At 42.7% G+C, this 13,399-nt stretch overlaps 1 protein-coding gene across 4 annotated transcripts in view; it reads left to right on the top strand.

Annotated features, from left to right (window-relative positions):
- Positions 1 to 13,399, top strand: part of kiaa1109 (KIAA1109 ortholog) — a 76,287-nt gene that overhangs the window by 33,048 nt on the left and 29,840 nt on the right. For 3 of the 4 annotated variants that reach the window (XM_030718455.1, XM_030718454.1, XM_030718452.1), the window contains 16 exons: positions 16 to 256; positions 490 to 638; positions 1,829 to 2,060; positions 2,546 to 2,695; positions 4,894 to 5,078; positions 5,563 to 5,738; positions 5,865 to 6,462; positions 7,244 to 7,442; positions 7,914 to 8,177; positions 8,367 to 8,460; positions 9,563 to 9,613; positions 10,310 to 10,516; positions 11,613 to 11,848; positions 11,999 to 12,249; positions 12,533 to 12,638; positions 13,204 to 13,301. In XM_030718455.1, coding sequence (XP_030574315.1) covers positions 16 to 256; positions 490 to 638; positions 1,829 to 2,060; positions 2,546 to 2,695; positions 4,894 to 5,078; positions 5,563 to 5,738; positions 5,865 to 6,462; positions 7,244 to 7,442; positions 7,914 to 8,177; positions 8,367 to 8,460; positions 9,563 to 9,613; positions 10,310 to 10,516; positions 11,613 to 11,848; positions 11,999 to 12,249; positions 12,533 to 12,638; positions 13,204 to 13,301 — 3,237 coding nt within the window. The remainder of the gene's footprint in view (positions 1 to 15; positions 257 to 489; positions 639 to 1,828; positions 2,061 to 2,545; positions 2,696 to 4,893; positions 5,079 to 5,562; positions 5,739 to 5,864; positions 6,463 to 7,243; positions 7,443 to 7,913; positions 8,178 to 8,366; positions 8,461 to 9,562; positions 9,614 to 10,309; positions 10,517 to 11,612; positions 11,849 to 11,998; positions 12,250 to 12,532; positions 12,639 to 13,203; positions 13,302 to 13,399) is intronic. The other variant, XM_030718453.1, reaches the window with a different exon arrangement.

The raw sequence follows: 13,399 nt of genomic DNA on the forward strand, positions 1-13,399 counted from the left end.
CTCTTCTTACCCCAGAATGATGGGGTCCCAGCCCTGGTTACTCTAAAGAAAGGTCTGGTAGCGTTGGCCAGGCAGTGGATGAAATTCATCGTGGTAACTCAGGGTTTCAAGGCTATTGGTCTGATGAGGCCCAACCAGCTTACTAAGCCCAAGGAGCATCAGCAGAACCAGGGTGACACAATTTTAGGCCTGGACAATGGAGCTGCACTGCAGAGTGACACCAGCGCGGATGGGGCTGAATTTGAATTCGACGCAGGTGGGAACTTACAGCTTTCAGAGTGCTAATAATATTGTGAGCCACCCATCTGTTGCCACAGATGGACTGTGAAACTCTTGACCTTTACTTTCAGTGTTTGCAAAGATCCGTTATAGACTAATATCACTGGTTTACTGAAAGGAGCTGTAGAGATGAATGACAAACCGTTCAGCTTAACCTTTTTAAATTAGGTTTTTTTTCTCAGAGTTTTATTTTGTGGTGTTATTGTGAAGCCACAGTGAGTGAACACACGATGTTGCTGGAGGGAGCATGCAGCCGCCCCCCACCAAAAGAAGCCAACTCTGGTCCAGTGAGTGGAGTGGAGATCATGAGGAAACTTTCCAAGTCGCATACACACAACGAGTCTGTGCTCAGAATAAAGGTGAGTTTCAGCTAATGCATTCATATGTTCCCCTTCCTTTTTTGGATGCAAACCAAGCTGCATAGAAAGCACATGTTTGTAAGCAGGGTTTGTTAGAAAGGTTTATTTCTCTCTTTAGCGCCGCTGTCAAAGACGACAGTCAGCTGATCTGATACAGAGCCGGCGCCATCCATCAATTTTTTTGCTGAATTTGTTACTTCTCGGTCATTTATATTTGAAATCCCCTGAAACTTGAGTAAGACTCTACTTTTTAAATGTTTTTTATTTTATTTTTTTTAATGAATTATCAAAATTTTCAAGAAATACTGTACATTGATGTTTAACTTCAATCACTGCTCTTCCCTTATTTTGTTGGGCAGTTCCTGTGAAACAATGAGTGTTCATTGGTCAAAGGTCTGTTGAATGTTGCAGACAGATTTTCAATTTAAAAGTAGGTGTGAGCTCAGTGATGGTTGACCTGCAGCCAAATTAGTTTCCGTTCCAATATATTCCATATTGTCGTGTCTGAAAGATTAAAATCAAATACTTTAAACTAGAACACTTGATTTGAATTGATTAATTTATTAATCTATTGGTAATTAAATTTGGCCAAACAATTTTCATTTTTCAACCAAAATAGTGAAAAGATCAGTGACTTGACATCCTTAAATGCATATATCTTCTGTTTTTCTCAGTCTTATGAGCTTGTAGATTTCATAAATTTGAATTGTCAGTTGGACAGAACAAGGATTTTTAGGTTGTCATGAGAGATGCATATTATTTTTTTTTTAAACTGACATTTTATAAGCCAGGGTTGCATAACAATATCCTGGTTTATATAAGCACCATGTTAAGGTTGGAGCTCTCCGCTGCAGAGTCTTGGCTGTGGTATGAAGGTGATTCTGCTTTTGGAAAGCCAGGAGGGATTAGAGCCTTACATTCAGCGATGAGATGAAATTTTCCTCTCTCCCAAATTAAAATCAGATGTGTTTATATATATATTTTATTTTGTTTTTTGTTTTTTTGAGCCAACTCTGCTCTTTTGTCTAAAAAGTATTACCTCAGCTTTAGATTCAGCTGTGTTCATAATGTTGCCACACACAATTTATCCCACCTGCCGCCGAACTAGATCAGCCAATGGCAGCTTGTGAAAAACTTATATAGCGTGAACAGGAACTCCTCTCAGCAATCTGCACATTTGTCACACCCAGGGCTCCCATCCCTACCAGTCACTGAGCTACACCAGCGGTGACACAGCGGCTGATTCACCCGCCCATGTGAGCCGCGGAGGCCTGCCAGCCAAGGACAGCCCCAGGAAGGAGAGCCTTCTGAGCAATCTGACGGGCAGCTTTCGGAGTCTGCACAATCTGCTGGAGGGCACACCTCAGAGGAACGAGCCGTCTGCTGCCACCGCAGCCAAGAGCAGCTCGCTCACTCGCACAGGTGCTCACACTCGGCCGCTGCTCTGTTGCACTGCTGCTGACTGCAGTATGTTCTGGGAAAGGCTGATCATGAGTCTGAACTTGATTTTTGTCACAACTTCAAACCATCTAGTTGCATTTCTGTTCCAACACTGACCTCTACCGTTCATAATGTGAATGGTGGCAAACTGCAGCATGTGCTTACGTCAGCCACAAGCTTGCTATGAACAAATATGTAGAGAGAAAAATGCACTAAAACCTGAGAAGCATAAAGTTAAGAGAGGAGAATCTATAACAAATAGGATCATGTGTTTTTAAGGTATGAAAGTAGGAAAATTTTGGAAATCTTGCCTTTTCTTATTTCTTTTGTCATATCCTTATTTACATTAACCATATGTGCTGATTATAAACGATGAATTTTGCATGAACAGCAGTCAATCACTGCATGTCCAGGTTTTTTAGTATGTTCCATGATGCAATGTGCTCACAATCTCTTTTCTTGTCCAGGGACAGACATGCTGACGGAGCACCCGCTGCTGTCGGAGCCCTCCTCTGTCAGCTTCTACAACTGGATGTCCAACGCTGTGAGCAGCAGGACGGGGGCTGGAGTCCAAGAGTCTCCGGTCAACCGCTCCCAGCACAACAGCCTGCAGACAGGTGAGGTGATGTGAGCTTAATGGAGGATTTTTTTTTTCTTATTTTATTTGTTGAGCCATTCTTATACATGCACATGTGCTTATTATGATAAATGGATGTTTTTGGACCCTGATGTGCCACATAATGCTTTGTTTTAAGCCTTTTTTTGTTTTAAGTATTGAAGCAGTTTTGTTATGATGCTGTTGGAATAGATAAAAATGACCAACACATCCACTCTTGTAGTAACAGCTTAGGGATTCAAGCTAAAGTTTTCTTTGATGTTGTTTCAGTAGCCTCACTGGGTTCTTCTGTCAGCCTCTGCTACCAGTACCAACCACTCCCAGATAACAGTCCAGAAGGAGGTCAGGGATACTGAGTGTTGTGCTGATGGTGTTGGTGAACTAATTAGCTGATAGTTAGCGATTTCCCCCCATTAGTTTATTAGCCATCTAGAACACCTTCATTTATACCAGAGGGAAATTAATTTATTACAGTGACTAATATTAAATATATAATGAAGGGTTTTATTTTTTTGACCTTTCTAAAATCTGCACAAAGTGCTTTAAAAAGGTCTGCAAATTTCAGGCAAAAAAAAAGAGACTGATAAAAACCAGCGTGGTTTATAAAATCTGTTGCTTGCTGTCGCTGACTTGAACAAATTGAGAAAAGGCTCTACGAAAGTGTGTTTTAGGAAGAAAGGAGAGGAGTCGCTCAGCTGACCTGATTCGCTGAGCCACATCGTTCCAGTTTCCAGGCTGCAGACGTATCTCTGCTGTAAGGTTGGCCGTTTTACAGCTCACCGTATGTGAAAGTGACCGTAGCTGGATGAGAGGGTGGAAGACACTGAGGACAGTATGTTTCCAGCATGTCGTTGAGGTGCCAAACAAAAGAAGTGTTCTCCAAAAGGCTCCATCAGGCTTTACTTTTTTCTATCCTCTCCAAAGTTCTGAATCCTCACCAAACAGTCTGATTTTTTTTAAAAATCAGTACAGAACCTACATGCTAACATGGTGCCTGACTCTTAAGCTTCACTTGCATATAAAGTGAGTTCACGCTGCACCTGACAGGTGATCATTATTGGACAGTTCAGGCTCTGCTATATTTCCCACCTCCTCAGATGTCAATCCTTATTAGGTCTCCCATTGATATGCACTTAAATAGCTTTGTCTCAACACTGAGATTAATATAACCCAGCAGTTACTTCACCAGCCAATTTGCCCATTTGTTTATTCCTGTTCTCATAAAGCCCTTAAGCTGTTTCTAAATTCTTGATAGTATCAGGAAAGGAAAAAAAAGTCAGGATCCTGCCCCCCTGTTGCCCTTTCCTATATGTAGCACACAATAAATGGTCCAATTCAGAAGTGTTGTCAATATTGGAAATACTGTGGTTTAGATTAAGGTGCTATCTTAGTGGGAGCTAATGTAAAGACTCTTAAAGAGGAGGGATGCGGTCATCTTTCATGCAGTCTGGACTCAACAAAGAATCCATTCAAGTAAAGAGGCCGTTGCAGTAATCCAGGTGTGCCCACACACTGCTGCCAGTGTGTTGGTCTTTTTGGTACTACCGCTGGTGTTATTTCAGGTATTTTCAAACCCTTCACGCTACAGAAATTGAAAATAGAAATGTTATGTGGCACTAGGGCTCTTTTTTTTTTGTTTCATGAGTCTTAAACCTCAAGTCATGCGGTAGCTTGTTAGCCTCTCCTGCTAAATACACCGTTAGTTTCCTCACATCACTGCTTTGTCGCTCCCTTTGTTCCCCTCTGCTCCCGCTCATCTTCCAAGTTACAAACTGCTGCTCTCTACATTTTGTTTCATTCTCTCTCAATAGCAGTTTATTACTTGGAATCACCCATGCAAATGACTGAAAACATTTGTTACCTTCACAATTGTGCAGAGCAATTGTGGGTGCAATTATAACTGTGTAATGACCGGATTTGTGCCAAAGTTGATTAACTTCGTCATTATGTAGTCACCCAAGTGTGAGCCAATGACAGCACAGCAAATTAGCAGCAGCAGTTTCTCACAAACAAATTAAGTAAGTGTGATGCGGTTGTTTAGAGTTACAAATTGTGCATTTAATGGCTGTAAAGTTCCCCTTAACGTTCTCTCTCTCGCTGTCTCCGTAATTCATTCAAACATGTTTTTCACGAGGAGCTAGAGTGGTAAAATCTTTAACCCTTCAGCACCCCACTCTCTCACTGGTTCCACATCCTCAGGTGGGACGTGTAACCTGCCCACCATCCCTTCAGCCTCAGACTTCAACACAGTGCTGTCCAGTGACCAGAACACCCTTGACGGGACCCATTCCCAGCATTCCCAGCACAGCACGAGCCAGGATGACATGGCTGACATTGAGGAGGGGAACCAGTGTCCAGCTGCTGTTCAGCTGGCTGATGCTCAGGTGCTGCTGATACATCTGTTTGCACTTCTCTGTCTTTTAATCTGTTTCTGCGCTTTGTAATTAGATCTTAATTAGTCTGGTAGTTTGTTTGGTATCTACAGCTCACTGATAAGTTCAGAAATTGGTTTTTAAATGAGGTTTTTTTTATGTTGATGCTATTGAAGCAGATAAAAGCTAAAGCAGCCTTAATGCACGCTGATTTGCAATTAGCCAAATATATCCACTGAGTTAGAAAAAGTGGAATATCCAAAGGGTCTGCCGATAAGTAATAATTCTGTGCTGATATAAATGCCATCCATGTCATACTGAAAACCAATCAGATCCACATTCTGAAAGGTGTTCACTGGGCTTTCTATTTCCTATTCCCATTTTTATCTTAATTTCATGTGCAGATGTCAGACGCCCTGAATGCAAACCTTGTAGTTAAGCCTCCACAGAAATCTGTTCCTTCCTGTGCCGTGATCGTCTGTTTTCATCCCCTCAGGTTGTTTTCAAGCCTTTACTGAGCTACACAGGCATCCAGGCCCAAGATACAACCCCGCTTAGTTATAAGATGTATTTTGGAGAGCACCTGTCGTTTTCCGGCAACCTTGAGTGCCTCAGAGCAGATATTGTCGACTCCGATACCACCAAGGAGCGCAAAAACAAGCGATCCAGGAGGTAAAACTGTCCTAAAACACAGCAGGCACACGATACGTTACCCGTCCTTCTTTTTTTGTTTTTTAGGCTGTTTTCATTGGCCGCTTCTCTTAATTTTTAAATGTTTTGGGTTCGTTTTGTTTAAAGGCAAGGCTTGGTGAACCTGCCTCCGCTTGAGTTCAAGCCAGCGTTGCTGATCGAGACTTTCAGTGTGAACGCAGTGGTGATGGAGAAGTCGACCAGCGCCCCTCAGGGCCCCACTGCAGTGCCGCTCTCCTTCCACGACCTCAACCGCCGCCACTACAACACATTCCACTGTGACTTCACTACAGCCTGCCAGGCCATCAGCCAGCGTGTTGACATGGCCCTGGTGCGCCTCATCCACCAATTCAGCACCATGATTGACGACATTAAGGCCACGCAGACCGACATCAAGCTGAGCCGCTACACCGCCGGCTCGGCCTCCCCGACACCCACCTTCAAGGCCCGGCCGTACCGCCACTTCAGGTCGTCGGACTTCAGCCGCAGCTCCCGTGGAAGCCTGAACGGGGCGGGCCGCAGTGGAACCCAAACCCTGAAGAGCAAGAGAGGGATGGGTGGAGGGGGAGGGTCAGGAGGAGGAGGAGGTGCAGGGGGCGCTGGTGGTTTACCTCCAAATGGGCCTCCATCTGGCATGGACACGCTGGGACGAAGGGAGCCTAGAGGACGCAGCTCCCTTGGACGTTCAGAAAGACGCACCTCTAAGGTAACAGTGACGAGGGCAGATGTGATTATAGGTAGAAAATAACAAAATGACTGAAAGTAACGTATACATGTTTGAACAGAGTTGTGCAGCTAAGCCAAAGATAACGAAGACTTGGTACAATCAGATTTGATATTTGTAAAAGTTGAAATGGGAGAAATGAAGACCTGGAAAACCTGTCCAGACCTTTTGATAGATTCACTAAATTCATTCAACAGCTCACAATTCTCCACACAAACCCTAGAGGGAGCCAACAGATTTCTCAGAACAGACCGCATTATAATAAACTCATCTGTGATGTTCTGGTTTTTTTACTCATGTCAAGGTTTCCAAGTAAAATTTCAAAAAAAACCTCTCCTCAAACATGTCTGACTCAAAGAAAGCTCTTTTGTCTCAGCAGCTGGAACATGATCTGAGGAGCTAAGCACTTTTTAAAGGAGATTTTTATTAAAGTAAATGACCTATGAGAGAGACTCATGATACAGTTGAAGTACTTTCCACATGTATCATCTGTGCCAGCTCTCTTAGGAAGCTGTGCTGGAATAACTGAGTCACCTCTCTGTGTACCAGAGTTCATTTCACAAGTGCCTGTTTTTATCTTTGGTTAAGTGCGACTGTCGTGACAGCTTACTTCATCGTGACTTTACTGTCAGAGTAAACAGCAGCGTAATAAAAGAAGGAATAAGTCAGCAAGGCTGTTTATTTACCCTTCAGCCTCATGATGCATACTGCAGCATGTCTTATTTTCTCTTTCACAATGTGGAATGTTGCGTAATGCCCTCAGGTGTCAAGGAAAGGGTCCCGTGACGTGGCCGACCACATGGCGATCCCGATGGATGACTCCGACTCCATCACGGTGTCAGAGCAGAGCGAGCCATCAGCAGAATGTTGGCAGAACATGTACAAGCTGCTCAACTTCTACTCCCTCATCTCCGATCCCACTGGCATCCTGGAGAAAAGCTCCCCGGAGAACTGCCTTTCAGGTGGAATTCGGCTTTCAGCACGCATCCAGTTCCACATTTCAGTTCTTCAGTTCAGCTGTACCTTTTCATTCTTCCCTTGGACCTTTTTATACTTCTGTTGCACATTATTTTTATAAAACATTGCTGTCTTTTGGAATCTGCACACACTGCTCTTACATTTCAGTTTGTTTTTCCTTCCTCATCACTGTTTTATAACCACTTGAACATTAACTTCTCCTATATATAAGTTTATCCTGCTGTACTGATTCCCCCCATTTCTTCAAGGAGGCCATTAAATGTAACCGATAAGGCTGTAATGGTAGGACAGTGTTTCAGTAAACGAATGGATGCTAAAATGGGAGGCTAAATAAAAAAAAAATGTATATCAGTTAGAAAGAAACAGCACTATTTTTAAAACCTGTGAATCTAGTCTTTTCAGAACTGTAAATATAAAACCAGTATTATTATGTAAAGTGTAAATCTTATCCACAGAGACGGCACGTCAACCCTCGGAGCCGCTCTGTAAAGTGATATTTGAGAATGAGCAGCAGGACCCCAACACGCCCAGCAAACCTCCAGGTGCGGGTGGAAGGCGACGCAGCCTGGTGAGCTCCGAGCCTCAGCACGTCACGCTCATCGTGTTCGGCATCGGCATGGTGAACCGCACGCACCTGGAGGCTGACATCGGTGGGCTGACCATGGAAGCAGAACTGAAGAAGATCCACGGGAGTTTCACCCTGAAGGAAAAGATGAAAGGTTAGGCAGTGATATTGACAGAGATAATGATTTTTTTTTTTTCCCTTTTTTTGTGTGAGGAAAGATCTGATGCGAAACTTTGGGAAGTTCCAAAGTAGATCGATGCAGTTCTGCAGCAGAAGGGAAGTTGCTGGTCAGTAGAGGTTTGTTTTGTTTGATCTGAGCTTCCTGTTTTTGTCTTGTCTGCAGATATCCTGCATCAGAAAATGACAGAAACGTGTGCATCTGCTCACATAGGAGGGGTAAACATCGTTCTGCTGGAGGGGATAACACCTGACATTCAGTACGTACAAATTCAGCCGGTCGATTAAATGTTTCAGCAGCTGTTTAAAAAGAAACAAAGTATTTTAACTGGTCCCAATTGTATTGATCCTCGCTGTCTCTGGGTCATTTTTCTTTTATTAGGCCTTGTATTTGTAGGCGGTAATGTTTCGCTTTTATATTAGTTTGGACCTTTTTCTTGAATTGCATTTTTTTTTTTCTCACTACTTTCTCACAATTTTTATAGACGTAACAGTTTTTGATTGTTCTATTTTTTATATCATACTTTAACTGTTCATTATATCTGAAGTAAACAACTTTTGCAAACTGTACTTGTCCATATCAAAAAAGTTGTTTGAATGCTTTAGTATGAACTCCATAAGCACCTTTAAAAGCCCACTAAAACATGGTTGTGTTGGTGCTCAGTGAGACACGCGCAGGCTTTTTCCAGCCAGGTGATTTTTATTATCAGTTTTCGTTTTACTGCAAGCAATTTCCTCAAAACATAGCCAACCTAATCAGATTGCAAACCTTGAATTAGTGCATTTAGACAGGCCAGTGTGTCTCCACAGCTTTTTTTGATTTAGTTTGTTACTTGAATAGATGCCTTACTTAACAAATCCTCCCACTGTGAACATAAAACTGAGACCTGTTTTCATAATGTACCTGCAAACTCTGCCCATTTTTAAAATTTATGTAGCCAAGACCGTAGCATAGCATTCTTGAGTTGTTACTATGATTGGCTATTTTGGCCGTGTGCAAAGACAGCAGGTCCCAGTGCAGAAGGAACATTAGACCGTGTGTCTGCCTCATTAACTCCTTATCTGAAGTTGTTTTAGTTTTGCCTTCCAGATGAAGTTTACTTAAGAATATGTTTAACTCTACTTAGCTGAGCTCATCCTGCTTGTTTTAACTGCTTTGTTAATCCAGAGTCTTATAAATAAAGCCCGAGCAACTAAAACAAAACGTACATGTATGGCAGCGCCTCAGAACTGACCATGTTTTCACTGTTACTGCATGTGAAAAATTGCTCTGACCTTAAAGTGTCTCAAAGTATTTTACACTTTCTTTGTCTTCTTTTTTTTTTTTTTTTACTTTGCTTCCTTTTCCAACTACTTGCCTAGACTGGAGGATTTCCCAACATCTCCCACCAGCACTGCTAAACAAGAGTTTCTGTATGTTGTTGCTGCCTTTTAGGGGACTCATTAAACCAAAAACACAACTTCCTTAAATGTGCATTCTTCATTTGTCCAAGTCACCTGTCTGCCACATCTGTTTATGTAAATGGAGCAACTGTTACTGGCTAAAAGCATGTGCATTGTCATTCCTGTTGATTTAATGAAAATATTTTTCACAAACTGAAGAATCAGCTGATTATCATCTCACTTTTTTCTACAAGATGTCAGAAAGTAGTGAAAAATATATGTATGTATAAAAAAGAGCAGCAGCTGATCTAAACATTTGAGATGCTGAAGCCAACAAAAGTTTGGCAAAAAAAAAGTGGTTTCTCATATCTGCTAAATTTTCTTGTATTTGTTTACAGCATTCAGGTTCTTCCCTAATCCCATCAGTCTGCTAAAACACTGCACTGTGTTACAGTTTAGTCCACACTTCAGCATTTTCTGCTAGTTCAATTGCACCATAAGCCATCCAGGATCTGCATAAAGACCATGCATTCTTTGTTTATGTAGTGTCACTGCCATAACTGCTCATTGTGTCCCTCCAAAAAAAAAAAAAAAAAATTTGCAGTCCTGAATCTGCTTTGTGTTTCATTGTTTGGTGTCTAACCCCGCGTTCATTCACACGTCCACGTCTTCTGAGCGATCGGACTTCTGTCCACCTGCTCATTCCGGTGTCCCCTGTGTTTACAGAACGGTGGTGAAGTGCAACATCGCCAAGTCTCAGGCCTTATACAGCGCCCAGCGGGGCCTGAAGACCAACAACGCAGCCGTCTTCAAAGTGGGGGCTATCATGATCAACATCCCCCAGCACCCGGCTACGCTGCACAGCATGATGGTCCGCAGCTCCCACCAGCTCTCCAAGCAGATCTCAGACCTCATCCGGCAACCCTCCACCGTGTATGCCTGCTTCATTTATTATCATTTATTTATTTATTTTTTTTTAAGCAGCCAATTTCAAAATGTTGCACTCAACTTGAAACCATAAACAAATCCATCATCCAACACCTGCTGTCTCTAAATTGTAATATTTACTCATTCAGTTCTTAACATCTGCTAAAGCGACACGTTACTACAGCGTACCCACACTGTCGCCTGCCTTTAAAACCTGTGTGTGTGTGTGCTCTGTTTCCATGGTAATATGCTGCATTATGTTAATATATTTATAGAGTTGTAGGTGTGCTTTGGGTGTTAAAGAACTTGCCTGTAATTTGATTTTCAGTGGAATTGAAGCCGGTATCTGCAGAGTTGTGCATAATAACACACACGTAACTGAATCAAAGCAGTAGCGGCAGTTTTTGAGTGTGTACTGTAGCTTCCCTCAACACAGCTTACCTCATGAGGCTGGATGGAAAACCTGAGGCACTGCATCCCAAATCCAGTCCAGATATTAACATATTACATCATCACTTGATCATATGACTACGTGGCACTTTTCTGGTCTCACTGACCAATCAGTGTGCTTCTCACACACATTTATGAAGCGCTTAAAGTGCTTAAGTAGAAAACAATCTGCCCACTCGCTTACGGCCAATTTAGAATCATCAATTAAATTAACGTGCACTTTTTTTTTGGACTGTGGGAGGAAACCAGAGTGCCGGGTGGAAACCCGCACGGTCAGCTGCTGCCCCAACCGTGCAGCATCATCTTCACACACAATAATAAACCTAAATTTTATCAGTACAGCACTTTTCTTAAAGTTTCATCCTATGAAATAATTAAAAAGTAATTAAATCATCTGAGTGAAAAACAGAAATCATAAAAACAAGAGATTAAAAAAGAATCAAACACGTCATTAGGGATCAATTATAAACACATATCAAACATTCATTAAAGCCTTCCAGTAAAAGAATGTTTAAGAAGGGATTTAAAGAAGTTAATGGATGTAACTGGGATTAAGGCTATGTAATACTTTAAAAGCCAAAGTCACCACTAAAGTAGAAAATCATGCACTCCTGACCACATGAGTTCATGTTTTTTTTTATGGTTTTCGCAGCCAACCTCCTAACAGGGAGGACACCCCCACCCCACAACCCTCTGACAAAGCATCCAGCATCAACCAGACCCCCGTCGAGGCCAACGAGTTCCCTCAGCTTCCCGAAGGCCTGGAGAAGAAACCCATCGTCCTCAAGTTCAGCGCCATGATGGATGGCATCACCATTGGGGCTGCCCTGCTCCCGTCACTGAAAGCAGAGTACAAGATGGGCCGCATGAAGAGCCACGGCATGACGGGTGTGTGAAAATAGATCTGAGAGAAACTTCCACAATGATCTTTAAAACTAATTGCTTCCAGTTGGCTTTTCCATCTGTGCTGAGGTTAACAGAGTCCTCCCTTAAGACTCAGTCGCAGTACTTTTCTTTCTCTCCCCATCTTGTGTTTAGGAGCTCAAACCAGTTTCACCTTCGAGTTGCCGAACCACAAACTTTGCTTCCAGTCAAAAGTGTCCCCGGTGGACATGTCCCAGCACACCATGTCACCATCAGCCAGCCTCACACTGCCTCCGGTCACAATGTCGGGCGAGTACATCATGGAGGACCATGATAGTCACTCAGACCAGGGCTGGGTGCAAGACGACTTCCCGGCAAAGCAAGGAAACTACCTGCAAGGCAACTACCTGCGCTGCGTAGCTGAGGTAAGCGCCTCGGAAATGCGCAAACATCTGATGCCTGTGGAACAGCAGTAGGTGTTTAATATGGCCTTTTGACTTATGCTCTTAAGTAAACCAACATAATTAGTTTTGATGCATCTTAAGTCTTTATTAGCTCAATGATGGCTGACCTACAGCCAAAATAGTTTCCGTTCCAATCTATCACATATTATAGAAGTAAAACATTTGACAGTGGAGCTCTGCAGGCCAGCAGGTTTCCTGTTTTTAATAATTGGTCTTTATGTTCATCGTCCTCTCTGATGCACAGATTGGTTCCTTTGAGCACAATCTGACCACAGACCTACTCAACCACCTGGTCTTTCTGCAGAAGGTTTTCATGAAGGAAGTCAATGAGGTCATACAGAAGGTGTCAGGTACTGTATCGTACACCTCCTGTATTTTTAAATTTTTGTCTAACTCACCACACTCACAAATGACTGCAGAGCACTTTCCAAGACTGTTTCCTCCTCTGTGCCACTGCAGCAGTCCAGTTTTCCTCATGGATCAATAAAGTTAATCTAATCTCAAACATCTGGCTTTTCCCTACAGTATTCTGTAGCCTACAGCTGCTGCTTAAGTTGCTGAAAAAAATCGTTTTTCCTCAAAAATCAATGCCCAATGCACTGCCACAAATCCACCCTTGTTTATTTCCACAACGTTATTGATAGTAATTTGTTAAGCTCACCAAGCTTGATCGATATAATTGCCCAACAGAGAGAGGAGTTGGTAGTGTTTTTGGCCATTTTAGAGAGAGGAATAATGATGGAGCCTTCAGCTGAGTTTCAGGCAAGTATTCACATTCAGGAGGAGCAGCTGCAATGGAACACTTGAGCAGATTAGGACTCGCACATCTACCCTCGGTCCACGCTGTAGCATATTTTATCCATCTTCTGTGTGAACTGAGGTGACCTGGGAGGTGTGTTCATTCTGTTGTTGCAGGAGGAGAACAACCCATCCCACTCTGGAATGAGCACGACACTTCAACAGATGCAGACAAACCCAAAATCCTCCTCTATTCTCTCAGTCTCAGGTTCAAGGTATCTTCTGTTCAGTTTGTTTCAGAAATGCAAAATAATTCTCCCTGGGAGAAGGCACTGTGTTGTTTTGAAGGAGTGAAACCAGTAAAAGGTTTCTC

Source organism: Archocentrus centrarchus, chromosome 22, assembly GCF_007364275.1.
Source record: "Archocentrus centrarchus isolate MPI-CPG fArcCen1 chromosome 22, fArcCen1, whole genome shotgun sequence".
NCBI lineage: Eukaryota > Metazoa > Chordata > Actinopteri > Cichliformes > Cichlidae > Archocentrus > Archocentrus centrarchus.